Raw genomic sequence first — 25823 nt, forward strand, 5'->3', positions numbered from 1 at the left:
TAACGTAGCAACCATAGACTGGTAGCAACCGTTGCAGCCGGCGGCGGAATGGCTGTACTTAAACGTGCTACAGCATGTTTTACTTTTAGATTAATGCTTTGCATTACCCTGGCGTGTATGCCGTTTAATTCTACAGCCGAGAAAACCAAGAGAAATGACAGACCCGTCATTGGTAAGTACATTAACATGTTATTCACTGCAACACTACATTAAGCTAACTTTACGAAGTTAACCCTCTGGAGTCTCCAAAAGCTCCAAAACTGGCAGACTTCTTCATCACTTGACGTAAAAACAAAGCAGCGTGGAGCCCTACTGTAAATTTACCTCTAAAGTTCTGGCTGTAAACTCCATGAGGCCAGTTTCAGTTTGATGATGATATACCAAGTAAAACTGGAGACAAGGTCAAATATATTTTGTATAATAATATAGAACTGGATGTAACCCTCTTATATGTTTGTTCACATTTGCAGCATTTAAAATTCGTCATTGAACATGATAGTGTTTTGGAAGTGAAAGAGAATTCAGATTTCATGTTTTTTGTGTGTTTGTTTTTGTGCTCAAAGTGTTGATCCAGGAAGTCAAAGTGAAAAAAATCATTATGAGATGGTGCTGAAAAAATTCTCCCAACATGGCATGGAAAACATGATTTAAAAATGGTCGGCCAAAATAGCCCCAAACGCCAAAAGGTCAACAAGAAAAATCCTGTTTCAAAATCACATTTTATGTCCGTTTTTCTGTGTTTCTTTGAGTTCAAACTGTCGATCCAGTAAGTCAGGGTGGAATAATTATTATCAGGTCATATAGGTGAGGTTGTGCTGGAAAGAAATACCAACATGGCATTTAAACATTTTTTTAAAGTGGTGTATACTGCCCTACAAAGCCTAACTGCAGTAACTACGCAAAGGGTAAAACTGAGAAAAACTGCTTTAAAGTTTGTTTGTTTTTTAACTTTTTTTGAATTGGCAAGCCAAATGGGTTATAGGTAGGTAAGCGATATGACACTTATTTCTACATGTATTGATGATGTAATTTTTTTGCTCAAAAACCATGACAATTTATTTCACCTATGACCCCCAAAATGTAGTTACTGCACTCTGTTTGTGCATTACTATTAGAACCTTTTACAGCAATTCAAAACCAGAGTGCAGTAACTACAATGCTGTTTAACAACTGTATTCAAAGATTTGTGTATTTTAGACTTAATATTATAAAGTTATGTTATACTTTAGTCTTTATATCATTTTATCTTACTTTTTACTTAATCACTATCTAGATATTAATTATTCTATCAAATAAACTTATAGTTTCTATTATTCTTGTCTTCACTATTCAGCGCAATGAAGAAGTACAAGACTACACTATCACAGTGGATTTTGTAGTTACTGCAATTTTTTACATCATTATTTCTCTGATATAAAGCAAAATTGAAATCTAAAACTTTGTCACAAGATAAAACAGACATCAAGGAGTTCATTTTTAGTTATAACTCAATTTCGACCAAAAATGTAGTTACTGCAGTTAGACTTTGTAGGGCAGTATAGTGGCAGGATAAAATTAAAGGATTCAAAGATAGACAAAATAGCCCAAGACTCCATAGAGTTAACGTTGCATTTGCAAAGCGACAACTGTCAATTTCAAAGTCAAAGTCAAAGTCAAAGTAGCTTTATTGTCAATTCTTCACATGTCAAGACATACAAGGAATCGAAAGGGTGTTTCCCACTCTCCTACGGTGAGACATGTAAAGTGCACTGGCACACAGATAGACAGACATTTCCTATTATTAAGTGACATTCAAGAAACATGTACTAATGCTAATAATAAACATTCAAGACACACAGACAAGACATTTACTAACTCTAATAATAAAATAAAGAAAAGTGCAATGTGTGAATGTGCAATGTAGGAGTCTAGTCTGTATGACTGGAGGTAGCAGCATAAGTTACTGTTTTGCCAAGTCCTGAGTGTTTGGGGGGGGGGGGTCATCTTCCTGTCAGACTGGATGATGTGGCAGGGGGGAGTGAGGGGAGAGAGTTCAGCATCCTGACAGCTTGGTGTATGAAGCTGTTTCTGAGTCTGGTGGTGCGGCAGTAGAGACTTCTGTACCTCCTACCAGAGGGTAGGAGGCTGAGCAGGCTGTGTGCAGGGTGGCTGGTGTCGTTCGCTATCGAGGTAGCTTTCCGGGTGAGGCGGTTGGTGTAAGTGGCTTGCAGGGAGGGGAGTGGGGCTCCAATGATCTTGCCAGCTGTGTTCACTACTACACTAATTTAATAACTGTGCTATTGTTGTATTAGTCTGAGAAGTGACAGCATGCTAACAGAAATGCCACAAATTCTTCTGCTTTTACTTTTAAAAGGTGTTCTGGCTCAAGAAGCTTATGACCCAAAACCAAATCAAACCGCTTTCATTCCTGCCTCTTATGTGAAGTTCCTTGAGTCAGGAGGAGCAAGGGTTGTACCTGTCATGTGAGTTATTATCTAACAATTATTTTTACCGTCTTTCCTTCTTTCGCAATACCAGCCAACTGAAATCTTTAACTTCCCCTTCATGTTTTTCAGGATTAACCAAACACTGGAGGAGTACAAGACACTGTTCAGCTCCATTAATGGGTAAATGTGTTACAATATACAGTCATGGAAAAAAAATATTAGACCACTCTTATTTTCTTCAATTTATTGTTCATTTTAATGACTGGTACAACTAAAGGTACATTTGTTTGGACAAATATAATGATAACAACAGTTTTAACAACAGAGTTGAATTTAAGAACTGATATCCAGCCATTTTTCATGGTTTTCTTGATAAAAAAACAAAACCATTATCAAGAAAACCATGAACAATGGCTATATATCAGCTATTAAATTTAACTCTTTTGAGCTATCGTTATATTTGTCCAAACCTGGTCCAAACGAATGTACCTTTAGTTGTATCAGGCATTACAATGAACAAGAAATTGAAGAAAACAATGGTCTTATATTTTTTCCCATGACAATAGTAACTTATTGAACATTCACAGCCTTTATGCTTGTTTGTGGTATATATAATATTTCAAAAAATAAATTATGAGTTATTATTTTATGGTTATTTAATTACTTCTCACAATTGTTGACAGGTTCCTTGAATTTTTTTCAGAAAAGTAAACAGTTAACTTTATGTACAGGCGTGGCATAGCACGTCAAGCACTGCAGGTGGGAGAGGGCAATAAACATAATAATTTTAAGGCCACTGGTACAAACCAAATATCCCACAAAATATTTCTAGGGCTGTCAAAATTAACGCATCTATGCAAATTAACGATTAACGTTTGCACGTTTTGTCAGCATGACCCTCTGATCGACTCGTAGTTTGGTAAATCAGTAAGCATGTAAGCAATGCAGCAGTTACATTTATTTACATTTATTTGTTACATTGTGGATTCCAGAAATAAGCCTCTGTGAACAGAAATCAATAAAAAGCGCTTGAATGGCAAGTTCAGCTTCAACAAAAAGTATGTAATGTATTTTTTGTAAAAAAAAAAAAAAATGTTTAAAAATCAATGTCATGTAAAACCATTCTATTTCATATGTAGGATTTTCCAGTGTACATAAAAAAAAGTTTTTTTAGCAAAACGAGTGAATTATCATTGAATCATGATCTGTGAGAGGTAAAGAACACTGAGTCATGTTACATTCATCTGTTGTTTCTTGTTGGGCCTCAGTTTGCCATGTTTTGCTTTCAGCATATTTTTTGACTAGCAGTACCTTTGAGGTTATTCCGGACAGTATTTGTCATTCTTTTGGATTGTTACAGTAATAATAAACATGGATAAACATAAAGCAGCATATATGTCCACTCCCGTGTTGATTCTAGTAATAAAAAAAATTGAAAAATATCCCGTTAAGGTACATTTAGAACGGATAAAAACTATGGACAATTTTGCAATTAATCGCGATTAAATATTTTAACCAATCGACAGCCCTAGTTTTTACCAGTGTAAATTTTCCCTGTTCTGCTCATGTCATCAGGAATTTTAATGTAACATAATTCTGCTATTTTTATGACTGATACAAGAGTTGCAACTACTGTAAATATGAATTACAATAGCAGATAAGTAAGTGATGTTTATGTTTTTAAAAAAACAGGATATCTAATAATTAGCTATTTCATAATTAGTAATAAATGACCATTACATCTTTTGTAAACATGTTTTCAGTACATTATAAAGCTACGTAGAAGTTATACAGCCAGAACCAGCTAGACCTGTCACAATAGCTACATTTTGTTGGATGATATATTGTTGCAGAAATAATTAAAATAAAAAGATATTCTTGTCATTTTAAGGCAATTTAATGTAACCGCTGTAATGACAAGAGTGATGAGCTTTGTGTGTGAAACACCAACACAGAGAGCAGATAAGAGGGCAGAAGCACCAGGACCACAAAATACAAGCAGCAAAGTTTTTCTGCTCATGGAGCTTAAATAATGCTGCACCCAAGCTTTGTAATTGGAAGGAAAACTTTGCTGGTGGTATGACATGATTGTTTTATTATTATACAAATTCTCACAAAGCCTGACAACATAATGACCTCAGTTTTCTAGTTTTCTATTATTTTGTCACCCCCTTAAAAAACAAACAAAAATCCCCCGCAATGTATTTTTGTTTGTGTCGTGACTCTCTTCCTGTGTCCCTTGTCTTTGTTAACAGGGTCCTGTACCCAGGCGGACGCTCCAGCATTATCGCTTCTGCTTACCAGAGATCTGCAAAAATCTTTTATGAACTTGCTCTTGAGGTAAAAATGTTAAGTATTAATTAATACAAGTAGATTTAAGCAGGTTGATGCTGGATCATGCCACAGACTGTATGTGATGTTTCAGGCAAACAAGAGAGGCGACTATTTTCCTGTGTGGGGAACCTGTCTAGGATTTGAGCAGCTGATGCATTTGACAAGTGGAAAGACAGTGCTGTCATTTACCAATACAAGTGGTGTGACACTTCCTCTGGACTTCACTAATGGTACGGCTTTCTTGTTTTATCAAATCAGTGTGGATTAATATAGTTCCATTCAGCTCTGAAGATAAATTCTTACTTTATGTTGGCTGGTGTGTTGAAGGGGTTAAAAAGTCACATTTGCTTTGTTAAAAGGTTTTCTCATTTGTACATCGCTTTGGATAAAAGCGTCTGCTAAATGACATTGTAGAATTGTACAAGGTTAACATTAGGGCTGCACAATTAATTTAATTTTAATCGTGGTCACGATTTTGGCTGCCACGATTAAATTAAACTGATCATCTGCAATATTTCCATTTTAAAATGCGGGCTCTCCTACATATCTAATCAAGCACTTTCTACACCAGTAGTCCACCAACCACCAGGAAGCGAACGCATAGTTAAGTTTTCATGTAGCTGCCTAAATAAATAACGTGAGAGCGCACCTTTCAGCGGTACCTTCAAGTCACTCCGTTGACTGTAGAACTCGCAGAAACGGCCCTAATTTGAATATGAGCAGTCCTGAGTAAGAACGAATCGAAGCGGCACAGTCCTCCTGCAGCAGTCTCTCCCAGCTGCAGAGCCGGAAGGGATGTTAACCCCTTAGCGTCCAGTCTGCAAATTGCTAATAGGCTAACAGTTAGCGCTGTAGCAGTACGGTGTGTATGTGCTGCTGCTGCAGGAGGTGTTCACTTAGCGATCTCTGTTTGTTTCCAACAAGAACCAGACACTAGTTATCATTTTGGCCATAATCGTACAGCCCTAGTTAACATACAAGTGCATCTCGATAAATTAGAATATGATGGAAAAGTCAATTTCCAGTAGTTCAAGTCAAATAGCCCCAACCAAGTATTGAGTTCATATAGATGTACATACTTTTCAGAGGCCAACATTCCCAGATTAAACATACTTTTTAAAATTGGTCTTTTGTAATTTTCAAATTTTTTGAGACACTGAGTTTTAGGTCTTTTCATTAAATGTAAGCCATCATCATTATAATTAGAAGACATTAAATAAATTAAGACATGAAATGTTTCATTCTGTGTGTAATGGTTCTATATAATCTATATTATGCGTTAATTCCACTTTTTGAATTGAATTGAATGACATATATAAACTTTTCTATGATATTCTAATATATTAAGATGCACCTGTAGTCATATTTTTTTTTTTTTATCAATTTCCGTGTCAGGGTTGTAGTAGCACAGTAATCACAGTTTACAGGACAACAATGAATCTTATTTTCATTAACTGCTTTTATTATTCTGTGATAATGTGTATTTGTTCACAAAAAAACAAATTACTTCATTATTATTATTATTATTATGAAGCTAATGGTTTGAATCATTACAGAGGCCAAAGACAGCAGAATGTTTAAAGGCTTCCCAGCTGAACTGATGCAAGATCTGGCTTCTGAGCCTCTGACAGAAAACTCTCACAGGTGGAGTTTGGCCGTGGTGGTAAGTAATTTATTATTACAGTTTGGATCAGTGTCATGGTTTTGATTCGCGGATGGGGTAATTTTTCGGATAAGCAAAAAAAAAAGAAGAAAAATACAGAAAATAGAATACATCTTTGCTTTAATTTGTTTGATCAAGTTAAACAAAACTCAAATTAACTCAAGATGTCCATCCAATGTTTAAATTAAATTATATGAAAAACTAAAAACATGGACAGTAAATAAAATAAAAATTCCAGTGTACATCATTTTAAAATACAGTAAGAATACAAGTGGGAAAAAAAGCAAAACTGAACTAAGGGCGTTTTCACACCTGAAAGTCCGAACCAAGGTCCGGACCAAGGTCCGTGTTCTGTTACATTGTATACATTTGGTCCGGTTGGTTTTGGTTTCACACTGCAAAAGGAATAGCGGACTTTACAAGAAAGTTCTACTGGACACGTCATCTCCCTGTGGACTTCCGCGGCTCATTTTGTTTTGGTTACACTGCGTTGTTAGGCCTGCCGGCATCTGACGTCAGTGTTACTTCTTTAACGTGTTTACACAAAATGAATCCAGCGAGCCACCTTTTACTCCTTTTGAGTCCTTTTCCCATGCGTTATGCGTCCGTTGTGCACACAATTAAATGTTTGTCCTTGGCCTTGTGTTACCTTGCCCCTGATTAGTGATTGTGCTCACTTGCTGAGGCGCCGCGGAGCAACGCACACGCCGTAGCGCGCATGCAGCAGCACGGCCGCTGTCACACACACGCAGCTGCACCTGCAGGCAGATCGCCGCAACAAATACTTATGCTGGTCTTTTGCTACCAGCAGCACCAGCTTAATGAGCAATACTGAGAGTGCTCGGTATTCGCAAAATGAGCTTCCTGTACCGTATTTCGAGAGCAGAAGAAGAAGAAAACTTCCTGTCATTGATACGAAGGTCCGAACTATAAAAAAAGTTGTTTTCACACTGCAAAAGGTTCGGACCTTGGTTCGTTTGGTCCGGACCGAGACCACCTCTTTTGGTCGGACCAAACTTTGGTCCTTCGGTCCGGACCGTGGTCCGCGGCACCTTTCACACCTGGAATTTAGGTTCGGATCAAACTGAAAAGTCCGAAAGTCCGGACCAAACGAGATAGGTGTGAAAGGTGCCGCGGACCACGGTCAAGATCATATCATTCATATCATCAGATCATTCTTCTTCAGAAAGATAAGGTTGTCTGCATTCTCTAAGGAGAGAGCAGATCTCCAAATAATTTTTTTTTTTTTTTTTTTGCAATTGATCTGTGGTTCACATGCATGCTGAACCAGGGGGGGGGTTCCAACGTGGTATTTTTTCAGAATAATCATCAAGGCGTAATCATATCGCATGCAAAGCTGGGGTATTTTTGTGTTTTTAAGCTTAAGATAAAAAGACAAAATTTCTCGTAATGCGCAACATAACAAATCTCAGATCTAGCATCCAAACTCCTGACCTATAAGCATTTATGTAAAATTGTCTGTAGATGATCCTGAAAAAGTTTTGGGATGGCTGGCCCAGTGGTTTTTGACATGTTGTCATAGAAAGAATTTTGTTAAAAAGTTGGAATTTACTTTTAATTTTTGTCTTGTTACTCTAGGACAATGAGTGTCACGTTATGTCCCTAATTAGGGAGTGGAATGTACAACCCACCTGCCAATTTTAATGGCTTTTGATGTCATACATTTTCCTGCACAAACACGTTTAACAGAGAACAAAAGGAAGTGCAGTCAAGACTTTACAAAGTTACTGGCTTGTGATGAAATATGAGCCTTTTTTTACATTCATTTTTTAAGAACACAGAAAGCAGACTAAAGCCTGATTTCCACGTTACTTCAGCGTTACGTCAGCGTCTCTACGCGAGCATTAGGTAGGACTTCTATTTCTCCGCGAGACGCTGCCAAATCGCGTGAATCTCAACAGAGCAGATCGCACCAGACAGGAAGTCCGACTCCGAATCAGCGTAAAACACTTCCGCCCCTTTCAAAATAAAACACAATACGCAGTTCATGCAGCCTAAAACTACTTCACATCAACATTATGTTATGACCGGGGCACCAGATCAGCAATCAATCAATCAAAGGGTCTCAGAGGATCGGCGACACGGACGACAAGAGACTGATTGTTGAAGTGGAACATCATACAATCATTTATGACATAACATATTGTTTTTATAAGGATAGATGGTCAGATCAACATATGTTTCACGTCAGAGAAGCAAAGTAAGTTGGTTTTTGTTGTTGTTGTTTACTTTATACACACAGTTTATCCATAGACTGTATAAATAGAGTTTAGAGTTTATCACGGGATCTTGCGGTCTCCCGTATGGTCAGGATTATCGCGTGATCTCGCGTGTATACGGCCGGCTCGCTAAGCTGACGTGCTGCTGCTGTAACGCGTCCGGTGGAAATCCCCAGTGAGCCTTTTTTTACATTCATTTTTTAAGAACACAGAAAGCAGACTAAGAGCAAACATGATGTAGTTTAATTGGTTGCATTGCAACTAACCTCTTCTTTTCCCCAGACGCATAACACAAATGAGGAACTGAAGAAGTTTTACAAAGTTCTCTCCACAAACACGGATGGAAAAACTGAGTTTGTGTCAACGGTGGAAGGTAGTTACAATGCAGCTTTAATTCATCCGTTTGCAGCTTTAATTCATCCGTTTCATCAAGTTTACTTGAGGACTGGAGGAAACTTTTTTTTTTTAATGAGTACTTTCTTTTTCCTTGCCTCTCAACAGCATATGATTACCCAATTTATGGGACACAGTGGCATCCAGAGAAAAATGCATTTGAATGGACAAGGCCTTACATTCCACACTCACCATCAGCTGTTAAAACCACCTTTTATATGGCTGACTTCTTTGTCAATGAAGGTATGAACACAGCATTATTTTTGGTTTCTCAATCTGCCAGAAGCTGTGTCATAGAGCCTTTGTGATCTGTAAATCTTGTTTCTCTCCTTACAGCCAGGAAGAACTTTCACAGATTCAAATCTGAGAAGGAGGAGAGCAAAGCTCTGATATACAACTATAATCCTGTTAAAACTGGGCTCGAGACTGCCTTTGAGCAAATCTATTTTTTCTGATGTTTATTTTTGGATTGTTCTCCTTGTCAACAGCTGATTGGCTGTCTTGGTCACATGACTTGTGAATGTTTACAGATAATTGAATGAATGAATGCTTTATTTCGGTTACAAAAAAAACCCAAAGACAACAAAATAAAGTCATGTTTTTACAAAAGAATCCATCAGACAGCAACCGAAAAAGGAATAGGCTGAAGCCCCAAGGCTTATTTTTGCCTCTCCTGTACTATCTACATAATTGGATTTTACATTGGATTTTACATTTTACAGTAAAGTATAAATAGGATATATTTATACCTGCATCATATATCTTGATGCAGAGCAGCACTTTGTGGCTGCTGTAGCTGGGTTTAAATGCTGTAACAGAATGTACACTACAGTTGAATCACTCCAGATTGCTTAGTAGGACTAGGTTTTACAATCCCCGAAGATTTAGCACAGCACTTGTCTTATGTGGAGTTGGAGATGTCATTTTGGGTTGGGTTAGGTTCAGTGATGACCACTTAGTGATGTTTCCACCAGTACAACACATCTTCAGTTGTGTACCCCGACTTATTTTGGTGTTTCTGCCTTTTATCACAAGACACCTTCAGTCGAGGTGGGCCCACCCCAAGCTGATCAGACCTGGGTGTGTGTTGCATGGTGGCTGTGTGTGGTCATTTGGAAGCCCACACTGTCTCCTTGCGTTTCAGCCACAGCCAGTGACTGATTCCAATCGGCGACAGTGGCAAGGTCTGTGATTGGCTGCTCTTTTACTCCTAATTCTTTCAAGAGCCTTGCAGTGGGACTCAACTTGTATTATAACTGGATTTCATACAATGTGCAATATATTGCCACTTTTACTGGGTAAATCAAATGGGAGAAATCATGAAACACAGTTGTTTAAAAATTAAGCATCAAAATCCAAGCAGCAGCTGGCTTGACAGATATGTGATTTTAGGCAATGCTAAAGTATTGTTTTCAAAGATTTTATGCATTTTATAGCTATATATCCTTGTTTGTTGTGGGAAATTCAACTATAATTAATCTGATTTACAGTATATGAAATTAATAATAAAACAACCTTTTATATGGCTGAGTTCTTTGTCAATGAAGGCATGAATACAGCATTTTTCATCTTGGGTTGGGTTAGGTTCAGTGATGACCACTGAGTGATGTTTCAACCAGTACAACACATCTTCAGTTGTGTACCTCGATTTCATTTGGTGTTTTGGCTGATCAGACCTGGGTGTGTGTTGCATGGTGGCTGTGTGTCGTTATTTGATAGCCAACACTGTCTCCTTTTCAATTATTGTATGCGTTTTGTGGCTATATATCATTGTTTGTTTTGGGAAATTCAACTGAAATTATCTTGATTTACAGTATAAAAAATAAATAATATATTTATTTTGCAATTTCTTCTATGGCTGCATTATTTGATTTGCTCTATGCACTAGATTTTCTTTCTTTCCCCTCAGCCTTCTTCTCGTCATCATCTGCTCGTAACTTTGCTGGCTTCCACCGTAACAGTGACTTCAGTAGCCTCCATGCATAGCGTGCTGTGGTTTCTTTTTTATTGTTCTTCTGCCCATGCGTGTCAGTTCAGGATGGTGAGCAGTTCATAATAGAGTCTGATATTTGCCACATTTAAAAATGACTTAGCTTGCCGCCGCAACAGGCACAGACGACCTTTCGACCACAGCTCCTGTAAGCCACGTCCACAATAGAGGCTTGGAACATGGCCCACTCGATTTCCATGTCCCCATTCACATCCGAAATGCAAGACAAATTCTCCTGGAGGTGGGAGTTGTTCTTACATGCAGACAGGGGCCTCTGCTAGATGTTCCTAGTTCACCCTCACTACATGTTTGGGTTTGCCAGGTCTGTCCAGCAGCCTCCCCCACCACCTGAACTCACCACCAGGTGGTGATCAGTTGACAGCTCTGCTCCTCTTCACATCCGAGTGTCCAAGATGGCTACAAATTTGATGATGCAATAACCAAATCGATAATCGATCTTTGGCTTTGAGTGCTCTGATACCAAGTACACTTATGAGCAACTCTATGCTCGAACATGGTGTTTTGAACTGACGCCCTGAACTGACCCACATGGGCAGAAGAACAATAACAAAGACGTCACAGCACGCTTTTTAGGGATGTAAACATGGAGGCTACTGAAGTCACTGTTACGTTGGAAGAAAGTCAAGACAGAAACGGCCTGTCAGATCCCTGCTCGAGTGGTGTATTGTTATTGGACTTCTCTGCTCGTCACGGCTTGGCCATAAAAAACTCTGTGCTCGAGCACAAAGTTGCTCATAAGTGTACTTGATATCAGACAAATCTAGGCCAAAGGTTGGTGATCGATTTTGTTATCGCATCATCAGATCTGTAGCCTTCTTGGACACTCGGGTGAAGAAAGGAACAGAGCTGTCAACATATCACCACCTGCTGGTACTTGACAGACCTGGCACACCAAAACATGGAGTGAGGGTGAACTGGGAACGTCGAGCGGAGACCCCTGTCTGCAGGGTCTTCAACTCCCACCTCCAGGAGAATTTGTCCTGCATTCCAGGTGAGGTTGGGGACATGGAGTCTGAGTGGGCTATGTTCAAAGCCTCTATTTTGAGTAAATATGGCTCAGAGCAACACTGAGTAAACCCTTAATGGCCATTAATAATTTATTTCTATTATTCTGGTGTTGGTAAACTCTATGGTGGCCTTTCATTACATTTTTTTTATATCGTGTTGACATAAAGCGGGAGGAAACCAGAGCAACCTGTAAACCCTAAATGGCCATTAATTAAACTATTTCTATTATTGTGGTGTTGGTAAGAGGGAACTCTATGGTGGCCTTTAATTTTTTTTATATCGTGTTGACATAAGCGGGAGGAAACCAGAGCAACCTGTAAACCCTAAATGGCCATTAATTTATTTATTCTCGTCATTGTAGTGATTTTAAGTGGGATGAAACGTTAAGGTGGCCTTTAATTTTTTTTTTTTCTATGATAACGTATAGCGGGAGGAAACCGGAAACACCCGGAGAAAACCCCATGAATCTCTATCAGAAACTTGGACAGAGGCCACTAACTGGTCTCTGACAGACATTTGATGTCTTCACGACATCAAGACCGTTTAAAACAATGAGTGATGGATTTGAAGGCTTTGCCGAAAAAGCCAAAGAAATTGCTCATCTTGTTCTTTGGTGGTGTCAAAAGTAAGTATTTGACAGAGCAGGCAATGTAGTTCTCAACTACTTCTTCTTCAAGTGCCATTGCCACCAGCACATCGTCTACACAGCCCCATTTCCTGCACATGTTTTCGACAATTTTTTTGTCAAGGCTTTTGTACGTTTCCGGGGTGATCGTAAAATCTTGTCCCTCAAGTTCGGCCCATGTCTTTTCAGTCACCCTCCTAATAAAAGTCTCTGGTGATTCAGCTGGATGGGTGATCTTGGCTTTGCTGTAGATGCGAGAAACCACCTTAATAACAAGTACACTGAGTTGTGTGTACTTCACTGTCTGTTCTCTTGTAGCAGCATGCGTGGATGATCGACTGTCCTGAGAAACTGTTTTTGAGTTGAGTTGTTGGACATCCTCCTCAGTTATTGGTGATAGAACCGTTTCAGGTTCTATCACTTTGGGTACTGGTGATAGAGAGGTTTTAGGTAGTGTCACTTTGAGTGGTGGTGGTAATGGAGACTCTCTAGGTACTCTCCATTCAGGTGATGGACATGTGTTGACTGGCAGTGTCACTGTAAGTTTTGGCGATGTGCTTTCAGACGCTCTCACTCTGGGTTCTGGCGATGCGCTCTTAGACACTGCCACCCTGGGTGTTGGTGAAGCGTTTTCTGACTGTGTCCCTGAGGGTGTCTGTGACTTGTTCTCAGACACTGAAACTGTGGGTGATGGTGATAGATCATCAGAGTCCATCAAATCCAATACTATTTTATGACTGTGTCCAGAAGCATTAATCTTGACCCACCAGCGCATCATTCCCAGCAAACGCCACACTTTGCCGGCTATGGCTGCATAAAGGGTCTCACGTGATGGCTGTATTGGGTCACCTTGAGAACTCACCTCCTCTGAAAGGTGACTGTAGAGAACATCACCAAGTTTTTGTGTGAAGGCTGAGTCTTGTCCCTCTGATATGCTCCGTAATTTACTGAACACAGCATGCTCATTTCCACCAAGTTCGTCACCAATCTCTGTTTCAAACAGTGTGTCAATACTGTCAATGAAAGACTGCAGTGACTCCCTGTTTTGAACTTTGGAGTTGGGACAGAACTGGTTCTTCAGTTGTGTCCGGATTCTATTGATGGACAGTTTTGTGAACCTTGTGGCGAAAAAGGCCTTTACCTTGTCCCCCACTTCTTTCAAGAAGCCTCCCCTTTCTCGGGGGCTGCCACTTCCAATCCAGCTACCTAACACACTCCTAATCGCCTCAACTATGCTCTCAGCAATAATCAATGAGACATTTTCAATCTTTAAGGAGGTGTCAGATTCAAGCACTGCATACTCATGATCTGCCACATCATGCAAAAGAGGTTCTGCCATCGCAATGACCTCTTTCGTAATTATTTCCTGGACAGCTTTAGTTGTTTCACTGATAAAGATGTCCTCGGATTCTGGCACGAGCCAGGGTTCAGGGGTGGATGACTTGACAGACCCCATGGCTGTCTGGCAGAGCTCTCCAATGTCTGCAATCTCATCTGCCTCTGCTAGTTTTTCAGCAGTGTCCTGTGTTTTTCGTAGTTTCCATGGTCGAATTGTGCAGAAAGCATTGACCTTTGCCCTGGATACTTTTAACATGGAGCAGACATGAAGGACCATACCCTCAAGTCTGCCTGCTAAAGGTATGTGGTCAGGAACCACAACCTCGTACGTGCCCATACTCTCCATCTGACTATTTCCACTGTTTACAGCCTCCTGAGAAATGTATTCCGTTAAGGACTTTGAGATGTAAGAGTCGACATGAGTTACATCCAGAACCTGAGCAAAGGCCTGAGCAACTGAGTCACCCAGACTGGACATAACATATCTGTCAGTAAGGCCAGCTGACTTACGGCCAAGAGTTGCCTTAGCTGATTTTGACACCAATGTCGTCAAATCCAGCACTAACTCTGCCAACAAAATTTTTGTGGCATAATCGGCCTCACCAATTTTAATCTTGGCCCACTGTTCCTCTGTAATCCTTTCCAGAAACGACTCAATCAGTGGACGGATGTCATCAACTTTAATTGTAGCCATCTGCTGTGTCTCGGAAGGTCCTGCTGTATCCATTTCGGTAATCAATATATTATATATTAATTTTAATGGATGATCCTAAGTCTTCTCGTAGTTTGTGCTGTGTTGTCCTTCGACGTGCTCCTCTCGGTCCTGCAGAAATGAGAAAGTGTCTCTCCTCCGGTTCCCAAGTGTAAAGGCAAACTCTGGAAGGGGGGCTATGTGATGTCATGTGGTGATGTCACCACCAATGCGAGATCAAAGCAGCTCTGGAATCTCAATGTTCCGTGATGTCGTGATGATGTCACCATCCATTTGAGATCAAAGCATCTCTGGAATGCTCAATTTTCCGTGATGACGTGATGATGTCACCAGCGTATGATGTCATCAGAGCTGTGAGATCACAGCTTTTCTGGAATGTGCAATGCCCCCCCTTTCTGCTTAACAACTGAGAGCGACCATAGACTGTATAAGAGAGCGACCCATGTAACCTAGCAACCAAGCATTCCATTAGTCTGCTGTCAAATCAATCAATCAAAATTCAAGAATTCATGATCATTCATGATTCAAAAACCAAGTCATACATACATGTGTTTATATACATATTATACAATACTATATTTTTGTTTTTTTTTAGATTGTATGTATTTTGTGGCTGTATATTGTTGTTGTTTTTTTTGGAAATTGAACTATAATGAACCTGATTCACAGTATATAAAATGAATAATAAAACCACCTTTTATATGGCTGAAGAGGCTATATGCACACTCACTTCCGCATTCCAACTCAGTCAGCTACATTACTTCCGGCCAGCACTGTTGCTACTGAAAACACAAACAGCAAAGCGATGGCGTTCTTCACCTGATCTCTACAAGATCTTCCTAAAATAACAATGAACGATGTTGGTCGCATCATACAAGAATTGTGTCGTACCTTGGTCACCAAAAAGGAGAAGGGCTTTGAAACATTACGCTTCAAGCTACAGTCATGAAAAAAAATATTAAACCATTATTTTCTTAAATTTATTGTTCATTTTCATGCCTGGTATAACTAAAGGTACATTTGTTTGGACAAATATAATGAAAACAAAAAAAAATATCTCAGTTTAATTTCAGAGTTGATATCTAGTCATTTTCCCTGGTTTTCTTGATAATAACCACAATCATTATCAAGAAAACCATGGAAAATGGCAAGATATCAGCTTAGCATTAAAATGAACAAGTGAAAACAAGGGTGTTTCAATAAATTTTCCATGACTGTATGTCCACTTTTACGAAGGTAAGATCTGGACGTGTAAAGTTAGCATGTTTTGTACTTGCCAGCTATTTGTCTGCGTGCCAATCGCTGTAACAGTTTTACAAATGCCATTGTCAATCTCAGTTTCAAACAAGGATTCAAGAGGGGAAGTACAGATTAGATCTGAGTGCCACAGATCCATGAGGTAAAGCCAAAAGCCTCACAGTTTGAGTGTAAGGGTTCAATGCAGGCAGGTTCATGAGGGCTGTATTAAATATATGTTGGTATGATACCCCATAGCCTGAGGCCCGTTCGGCTCGGGATGAACCTGCTGTCGGGAAAATCTCCCAAACCTCCCGATGGCCAGTCCGCTCCTCCAGCCCTGGGGCATGTACACAGCACGCTCACATGAATGACAGGTATTGAGACAGACAGGGCCGGGTGACCTATGAAAACTTTTAAAAAGTGGGTGAAATATTAAATCTTGTTATCATGGCAGTCGGGGCCATTGTGAGGGCAGGGCCCATTTTAATTGAAACAGGTGAATCACAGCTAAGGCCGCCACTGCCCATAGCACTAGTGTGTAAAAGCCTGTAAAAGTGTTGGGATTCACAGAAACTATTTTCTGTTGTTTTAAATGCTGTTTTGCATTGTAGCGCTGGCTAAAAGTCATATAGACATAAAACTCATAGCCACACAACATATGAATAGTTTCTTTAAAGTTAAAAAAAGTACAAAACTTGATATGTACTTTAGCTCTTCAGCCAACCAGATTCTAGTCTCAGTTAGAGGGGCGGGGCTTAGTGACAAGACGCAGAAGCCAGCTATCATCCAGTGATGAGTAATGACTTTATGACATGTCCAACTTTGTTATTGACGACCAGTTATCCTAACGGTTTGGACACATTGGTGAACTGCAAGAGATAAATATGAGTTTGCAAGCTGATTTGTGTACTGTGGCTAAATGTTAGAGTGTAAAACAGTATTGTTGCTAATCGCGAGTAGCCTTTAGCATTAGCATGATTGTCATTAGCTTTGCTTTCAAATGGTTAGCTCTGCAGCTCTTGTTAGCCGTCATGACATCACTAGTGATGGCTGCTCGAGGCTTTGTTGAAGCTTCGACACTTTATACAAAACATGGTTCATTACTCCAAGCTTCGATGACACACAGTGCTCCAGTAGGACATCTAGTGGTCAATAAAATGAAGTGCAATCGAGACGTGTCATTGATTGGTTCATGGATTTGTTTCCAACTACACTAGTTGACTGTATGTTTCCAGTGGATACAATAACAATAATATTACTAGTAACGGGGCGTCCCGGTGCCTCACACTGGGTTCGAATCCGGCCTGAGGTCCTTTTGCCGCATGTCCTCCCCTCTGTCAACCCCCTTTCTATCTATTACTTTCAATAAAGCATGAAAAATGCCCAAAAAATAATAATAATAATAATAATATTGCTAGTAATAATAAAGACATTAACTATTGAAGACCATGTTTCTTATTTGACATGTCTGTTACCCTATATAGACTTCACTTTTGTGTTATGAAACATTTAAATGGTGCTGCTACATTCATACATTTTCACATGGGGCTGGTGCAAATACAGATTATATTATGGATTTTGGCAAAGAATGTTCATTGGTAAAGAGGTTCATGGGTGGGTGGGGAAAGAGATTGTGCTTGAAAAACAGGGCAGTGACTGTGCTTGTGTAACTTGTTATGAATTTTTATTTAGAAACAACAGTTTTTCCATAGTTTTGGGATTCAAGCGGTTTCAAATGTCATGTTTTTTATCACCTATTATCCATTGTTAATGTGAAATTTAATATCAAAACAGGTGGTCACTGGCTGCCATCTTGAAAATGGCCACCAAATTGAAAATTCGTCGTGCCTCCACATCTAATTTTGTTCTATATGTCTTTTGCTACAAGTGTACTAAATGTGACGCTTTTATCATAAAATGCACAATCCTTATATAATTTCTAGCTAAGCTGCCCCACTATATGGACTTGTGGCTCAGCCAATTTATTTGCATTAACCCTTGTGTACTCCTAAAAAAAGTTTTTTTTAATGCAACTTATGACCAACACATTCATTTTTTAATTTTCATATTTTTTTCATTGGTCAATTTCAGTCAAATATACAAAATTAGACCTAATTTCAAGAGAAACAAAGGTAATACAATCTGAAGATGTTTTTAATAGTAAAAGAAGGAAAAAAAAAATCTTGATGGGAATGCAGAGTAGGTTATGTCAACTTTTAGAGAAACTTATGTTTTGAAAACATTGTTCATTTTTAGATGACAGCAAAAGAAAAGTAAAAAAAAAAAAAAAAATCACACCTGTGGTCAAAAAGGACCACATGACATTAGACTGGTTTTAGGACATGTAGAAAAAAAATATTAACAATTTTGTCATTCACCTTTTACGGCAACTCATGACCAACACATTGATATATAATCTTCATATTTTTTTCATTATTATTGGTCAGTTTTAGTCAAATATACAAAATTAGGGCCTAATTTTCAAGTTTGACTATGTGTGCATGCATTTGTGCTTTTGAGTGTGTTTGTGCATCCTTGTGAGAAGGTATGTACCTGTGTGTGTGTGTGTGTGTGTGTGTGAGTGTGTGCATGTGTCTTTATATGCATAATGGACAATATGTGCACATATGTGTTTTGACCTCAACCTCTTGCTCGCCGTCTTCCTCAGCCGGATTTAAAACCAGATCCAGAGCCTCTGTTTTTGGTCTAGAATCTTTTTTTCTGCTGTCTGACACTCAGGGAGGGTTGTCAGGGATCCTAAGCTTCTAAACTAAAGTTTTTGTTTTTTGTTTAGTTCTTCAGTCCCTTTGAACAAGCAGGTACATCAGAGTTATAAACACATCTGTTTACACAGGTGCATCAATATAAGAACAATATCTGCTGTGTGTGTGTGTGTGTGTGTGTGTGTGTGGGAAGGGGGTTCAGAGACGTGTGTGTGTGTGTGTGATCTGATTTTAAACCCGACTGAGGAAGACAGCGAGCAAGAGGTTGAGGTCAAAACGTATATTTGCCTACAGTCTATGATATTTGCACATATTGTCCATAATGCATATAGACACAAGCACACACTCACGAACACACACACAAAGGCACACAGAGTCATAGACACACACACACTCAGACAAACACACACTCACAGGTACATAACTTTGCACATGGACGCACAAACACACACTCACAAGCAAACATGCATGCACACAGTCAAACTTGAAAATGAGGCCTTCATTTTGTATATTTGACTACAATTGACCAATAATAATGAAGACAAAGGTTATATATCAATGTGTTGTTCTTGATGTGCCGTAAAAGGTGAAAAAATAAGTTAATTTTTTTCTACATGTCCTAAAACCAGTCAAATGTCATGGGGGCCTTTTTGACTCCTGAGGACCAAAGGTGTGATTTTCCTTTTTTTCCCTTTTTTTTTGCTGTCATCTAAAAATAATAAAAATGTGTTTCACTAAAAGTTGACATAACCTACTCTGTGCATTCCCATCAAGATTTTTTTTTCCATTATTACTATTGAAAAATATATTCAGGTTTTATTCCTTTTTTTCTCTTGATATGAGGCCTAATTTTGTATATTTGACTTAAATTGACCAATAATAATGAAAAAAAATATGAAAATTAGATATCAATGTGTTTGTCATGAGTCGCCTTAAAAAGTGAAAAAAAAAAGTTGGTAATATTTTTTTTCTACATGTCCTAAAACCAGTCTAATGTCATGGGGTCCTTTTTGACCCCTGAGGAGCACGGGTGTTAAACTTTTTTTAATTTTTGCTGTCATCCCAAAATGAACAATGCGTTCAAAACATAAGTTTCACCAAAAGTTGATATAATCTATTCTGTACAATCCCATCAAGAAATTAATATTTCACTAGAACTATTAAGAAAAATATTCAGGTTTCATTACTTTTTTTCCCTCTTGGAATGAGGCCTAATTTTTTATATTTGACTAAAATTGACCAATAATCATGAAAATATATGAAAATTATATGTCAATGTGTTGGTCATGAGTTGCCTTAAAAGGGGAAAAAAAAAGTTATTTTTTTTTTCTTCATTTCCTAAAACCAGTCTAATGTCATGGGGTCCTTTTTGACCCCTGAGGACCATGGGTACTATAAAAATTCATAAAACACGTGAAAATGTATGAGGAAAGTTGAAATTTATGCAAAGGGACACATATGCTGAATATTTCAAGCAATTCTATGAAAGCTAACCTATATTAATCATATGTTGAAAATGATTTGGGGTAAAAAAAAAAAGGACCTGTTAGAGATTAATAAAAAAATAGCTATAATCGCATTGTGACCTTTAGTAAGAATGCTGCTTTGCATTTGAATGCACGCTTTTTCCTTCCACAGGGCGGTGACCGGAAGCTGAAGCACCAAGAGGCTAGGATTAGCCTGCGTGCCAACGTAATGGGCGGGCCGAGTCTCAACCATGGTGCTGTCCCAACAGTTTTTGACCAATCAGATAGTCGCACATTAACATTATAAAACTCTGTGTAAAAGTAAGTTAGGCATCCTTTTCTGGGAGGGGGTTACAGCTAACTGCTTAGCATCCTGTGATTTCTGAACAGAGAAGGTCCATGTACATGCTCACTCTTTCATTATTGTCTTAAATAAATAGTCAAAAGGATTTTACTCTCCTCATCTGTTCTGCAAAAAAACGAACTCTAACAGACCCCAGGACTACAGGAGGGTTAAGGGACGGACTGTTGTGACTGTAAGAGAGGACTGGAAAAGCCCTTTTGGACCACATGAAGAGCTGTTAACGTCCCGCTGGTGTGCTTCGGTTGACGGTTCCTGCTGTTTCTTCTGCTCCTGTGCTTTGACGCCATCCTATGCTCTGCTATTCTAACATCTGCCCCACATCTGACTATTCATGGATTCGTGAGTACTGATAAACTAGCATGTGCTTTTTATTTTATTGCTTGTTGAGCAAGTGAAACGGCCATTACAGTATTGGGTCCACTCAGGCCTGCAACAGTGTTTTTATTTGGTTTAAGACAGAGTAAGATTGTGTGCCCACCAAAAGGTTTTTCTCAAATGTTTTCATGTTAAAGACGATAAGAAGTGGAGATTTTGAAGTATAAAAGAGAGGTAAAGACTCACAATTTAAAGGAAATTGTTATTATTTGGCTACATATTGGTGTATCTATGCATGTTTATCATTTGGTATTGGGTCATAAAATGATTACTGTGTATTTGAAAAAACCCTTTACTAAAATGACTTCCATTTAATCTGAAGCCAATGTTTTTGTGTCATATTTCTAAGGTATGAAAGTCAGGTTTACATGATTACTTAAGAAGTTGTGTAATTGAAATTGCAGGTCAAATCTTAAAAATAGTGAATAGCTTTTGCTTCACCTAATACATTTGTTTGGAAGCAAAGCCAGTAATTTAAAAGTTTTGAAATGTACCTAAACACACATAAGAGCGCCATTGAATTTACAGAAATGTACCCAGGGCACCACCCACCGTATTACTACACATAATTCCTTAGCTAGGTGGGACAGGTGTTACAGCATTTTTTGGATGTTTGATTTGAAATAAATTATTTCAGTTCTAATCATAACTATTGTAATTGTCTGCTAGCTCCCTCTGTTTCTTCATCCTTCATCTAATTGTTCTCACTGTAATAAAAAAAAAAAAATTGGCATTGAAAGGTTGCGTTTAAACTAAAGTAATTGTTATATATAAAGGTAAATTGAGCAGAACTGACAGGTGGGTGAGCAAAAAAATAAATAATGAAATAAAAAATAAATCTGAGTACCCGTTAAATTGAACTAAGTGAAAGTATTCCAATAAAAAAAAAAAATCAGTAACTTGAACAATATAAACAGATTTCATGTACTGTAAGCATACACACATTTTTTTTCATTTACAATATTAATATTTTATTGTCAAACAATATACAAACAATTTCAATATTATTATTCAATATTAAATTATTAATTTTAAACAGATTTCATTTAAGTATACACAGATAATTGCCATTTACAGAATATTTTGTCCTCAAGATGAAACAGCCTCTGCCATGTTTTTTTGGGAATGGAGGTGCCATCTCCAAAAAAGCTACTTCTTTGCCCAAGCCATTTCAAGAGGCTCATTTTCATAGTTTGTCAGGAGACGTGCAATGGTATACAGCTGATTTAAACTGCCAAAAAGCCAGAGTGGAATCTGTGTCAAAGAACTTGTGTTCTTTCACTCGGCGTTTGAGGCGCTCCACGTGCACCCTGAGGCGCGCAGTGGCCTGGGTCTGCCTGACCTCACAGGCAGACGTCTGGGTTCTGCCAGAGAGAAATGCTGACCAATGGATTTTACATGGCACAAATTCATCAACAAGAAAATCCCAGTCAACCATGATGGCCATATCAGGTCTCAAAAGGGAGAGAATTCCGGCCTCTTGTATGATCTGTTTGTCGCTAATAGATCCAGCACATAGTAGTGAGATGAAGGGGACCGCAACATGAGGAGCAAACAGTGGGACTTGTATGCAGAGAACACTTTACTTTGGAGAAGGGGTGATGAGGGGAAATTAAAAATTACATTATGCTTCTCTCAACTTAATGCAACTTTTTTTTTTTTTGGATTTTACATTTTACAGTAAAGTATAAATAGGATATATTTATACCTGCATCATATATCTTGATGCAGAGCAGCACATTGTGGCTGCTGTAGCTGGGTTTAAATGCTGTAACAGAATGTACACTACAGTTGAATAACTTCTTCGTAGGACTAGGTTTTACAATCCCAGAAGATTTAGCACAGCACTTGTCTTATGTGGAGTTGGAGATGTAATTTTGGGTTGGGTTAGGTTCAGTGATGACCACTTAGTGATGTTTCCACCAGTATAACACATCTTCAGTTGTGTACCCCGACTTAATTTGGTGTTTTGGCCTTTTATCACAAGACATCTTCAGTCAAGGTGGGCCCACCCCAAGCTGATAAAGCCTGGGTGTGTGTTGCATGGTGGCTGTGTGTGGTCATTTGGTAGCCCACACTGTCTCCTTGCGTTTCAACCACAGCCAGTGACTGATTCCAATCAGCAACAGTGGCAAGGTCTTTGATTGCCTTGCGTGGGGTCTGATCTTTGACTCCTAATTCTTTCAAGAGCCTTGCAGTGGAACTCAACGTTTATTATAACTGGATTTCATATAATTTGCAATATATTGCTACTTTTACTGAGTAAATCAAATGGGAGAAATCATTGATGAAACATTACGCGTTATGACTACACGTTTTAGAAATTATTTCTAATCTTTTTTTCTTCTTCTCCAAGTGCCCATAACATAATTCCACGAATAGACAAGCATCAAAATTCAAGCAGCAGCTGGCTCGACAGATATGTTATTTTAGGCAGTACTACAGTATTGTTTCCAAAATATGCATTTTGTGGCTCTTTATCCTTGTTTTGGGAAATTCAACTATAATTAACCTGATTTACATTTTATAAAATAAATAATAAAACCAGCTTTTATATGGCTGAAGTCTTTGTCAATGAAGGTATGAACACAGCATTATTTTTGGTTCCCTAATCAGCCAGTAGCTGTGTCATAGAGCCTTTGTGATCTGTATATCTTGTTTCTCTCCTTACAGCCAGGAAAAAACTTTCACAGATTAAAATCTGTGGAGCCGTAGAGCAAAGCTCTGATATACAACTATAATCCTGTTAACACTGGGCTCAAGAGTGCCTTTGAGTAAATCTATTATTTCTGATGTTTATTTTTGGACTGTTCTCCTTGTCAACAGCCGATTGGCTGTCTTGGTCACATGACTTGTGAATGTTTACAGATAATTGGATTTTACATTTTACAGTAAAGTATAAATAGGATATATTTATACCTGCATCATATATCTTGATGCAGAGCAGCACTTTGTGGCTGCTGTAGCTGGGTTTAAATGCTGTAACAGAATGTACACTACAGTTGAATAACTTCTTCGTAGGACTAGGTTTTACAATCCCTGAAGATTTAGCACAGCACTTGTCTTATGTGGAGTTGGAGATGTAATTTTGGGTTGGGTTAGGGTCAGTGATGACCACTTAGTGATGTTTCCACAAGTACAACACATCTTCAGTTGTGTACCCCGACTTATTTTGGTGTTTCTGCCTTTTATCACAAGACACCTTCAGTCGAGGTGGGCCCACCCCAAGCTGATCAGACCTGGGTGTGTGTTGCATGGTGGCTGTGTGTGGTCATTTGGCAGCCCACACTGTCTCCTTTTCAATGATTAAATGCATTTTGTGGCTAAGTATCCTTGTTTGCTTTGGGAAATTCAACTATATATGACCCGATTACTTCTTCGACTGCATTATTTAACTGCTCTTTAACTAACTCTATGCACTAGATTTGCTCTCTTTCCCCTCAGCCTTCTTCTCGTCATCAACTGCTCATAACTTTGCTGGCTTCCAGTTTAATAGTGACTTCAGTAGCCTCCATACATAGCGTGCTGTGTTGTCTTTGTTATTGTTTTTCTGCCCATGCCTGTGAGTTCAGGGCGGTGAGCAGTTCACAATGGAGTCTGACATTAGCCACATTTAAAAATGAATGTGAACAGTCAAACAAAAATAATCTGACCTCCACACAACACTGAACAGACATGTCAACCATGACAGCCCAACAGTGTCCAGAGCCTTCAGCATGTTAGGGCAAATCTCATCTAACTCTTCATCTAGTTCTTCATCAGTCTCAGACCTCAGCAGGTCACCTCCCCCGCTACACACAGCTTGAGCCAAGCCCTGCTTTCCTTTCCTGAGTTGTCTTGACAGTTTTCCAGATCCTCCATAGCCACTCCTAATTCCTCCCACACTTGAGTTTTTACTTCAGCGAGTGCTGCATTCCCTTCTGGCCGAACTGTACCCATTTGTTGCCTCCAGAGACCCCTGGGCCCGTCAAGCCCGAAAGGCATCCTTCTTGAGCTTTAAGGACTCCCTACCCCCAACTTAGGTTGCCGTCGCAACAGGCACAGACGACCTTCCGACCACAGCTCCTACAAGCCACGTCCACAGTAGAGGGCTTGGAACATGGCCCACTTGATTTCCATGTCCCCATTCACATCCCAAATGCAAGACAAATTCTCCTGGAGGTGGGAGTTGAAGAACATGCAGACAGGGGCCTCTGCTAGATGTTCCTAGTTCACCCTCACTACGTGTTTGGGTTTGCCAGGTCTGTCCAGCAGCCTCCCCCACCACCTGAACTCACCACCAGGTGGTGATCAGTTGACAGCTCTGCTCCTCTTCACACCCAAGTGTCCAAGATGGCTACCGATCTGATAATGTGATAACAGAATCAATCATCAATCTTTGGCTTTGAGTGCTCTGATACCAAGTACACTTATGAGCAACTCTATGCTCGAACATGGTGTTTTGAACTGACACCCTGAACTGACCCACATGGGCAGAAGAACAATAACAAAGACGTCACAGCACGCTTTTTAGGGACGTAAACATGGAGGCTACTGAAGTCACTGTTACGTTGTAAGAAAGTGAAGACAGAAACGGCCTGTCAGATCCCTGCTCGAGTGGTGTATTGTTATTGGACTTCTCTGCTCGTCACGGCTTGGCCATAAAAAACTCTGTGCTCGAGCACAAAGTTGCTCATAAGTGTACTTGAAATCAGACAAATCTAGGCCAAAGGTTGGTGATCGATTTTGTTATCACATCATCAGATCTGTAGCCATCTTGGACACTCGGGTGAAGAAAGGAACAGAGCTGTCAACATATCACCTCCTGCTGGTACTTGACAGACCTGGCAAACCAAAACATGGAGTGAGGGTGAACTGGGAACGTCGAGCGGAGACCCCTGTCTGCAGGGTCTTCAACTCCCACCTC

General features: G+C 39.2%; 1 protein-coding gene across 1 annotated transcript; it reads left to right on the plus strand.

Moving 5' to 3' along the window:
- ggh (gamma-glutamyl hydrolase (conjugase, folylpolygammaglutamyl hydrolase)) lies at positions 1 to 25689 on the plus strand. The gene is made up of 10 exons (XM_059327063.1): positions 1 to 172; positions 2354 to 2462; positions 2556 to 2606; positions 4682 to 4766; positions 4852 to 4990; positions 6317 to 6423; positions 8946 to 9036; positions 9165 to 9299; positions 9393 to 10240; positions 25661 to 25689. Exons 1-9 carry the CDS (start codon positions 49 to 51, stop codon positions 9509 to 9511), a joined length of 960 nt encoding a protein of 319 aa, XP_059183046.1. The 5' UTR covers positions 1 to 48; the 3' UTR covers positions 9512 to 10240; positions 25661 to 25689.
- The last annotated feature ends 134 nt before the right edge of the window (positions 25690 to 25823 follow it).

Source organism: Centropristis striata, chromosome 23 (assembly GCF_030273125.1).
Source record: "Centropristis striata isolate RG_2023a ecotype Rhode Island chromosome 23, C.striata_1.0, whole genome shotgun sequence".
NCBI classification, from domain to species: Eukaryota; Metazoa; Chordata; class Actinopteri; order Perciformes; family Serranidae; genus Centropristis; species Centropristis striata.

Excerpts from the sequence above, each read along its gene's own strand:
- ggh (XM_059327063.1), top strand. The coding sequence starts at position 49 with ATGGCTGTACTTAAACGTGCTACAGCATGTTTTACTTTTAGATTAATG. Across the intron at positions 2,463-2,555 it reads GCAAGGGTTGTACCTGTCAT|GATTAACCAAACACTGGAGG; the intron begins GTGAGTTATTAT and ends CATGTTTTTCAG. Across the intron at positions 2,607-4,681 it reads CTGTTCAGCTCCATTAATGG|GGTCCTGTACCCAGGCGGAC; the intron begins GTAAATGTGTTA and ends CTTTGTTAACAG.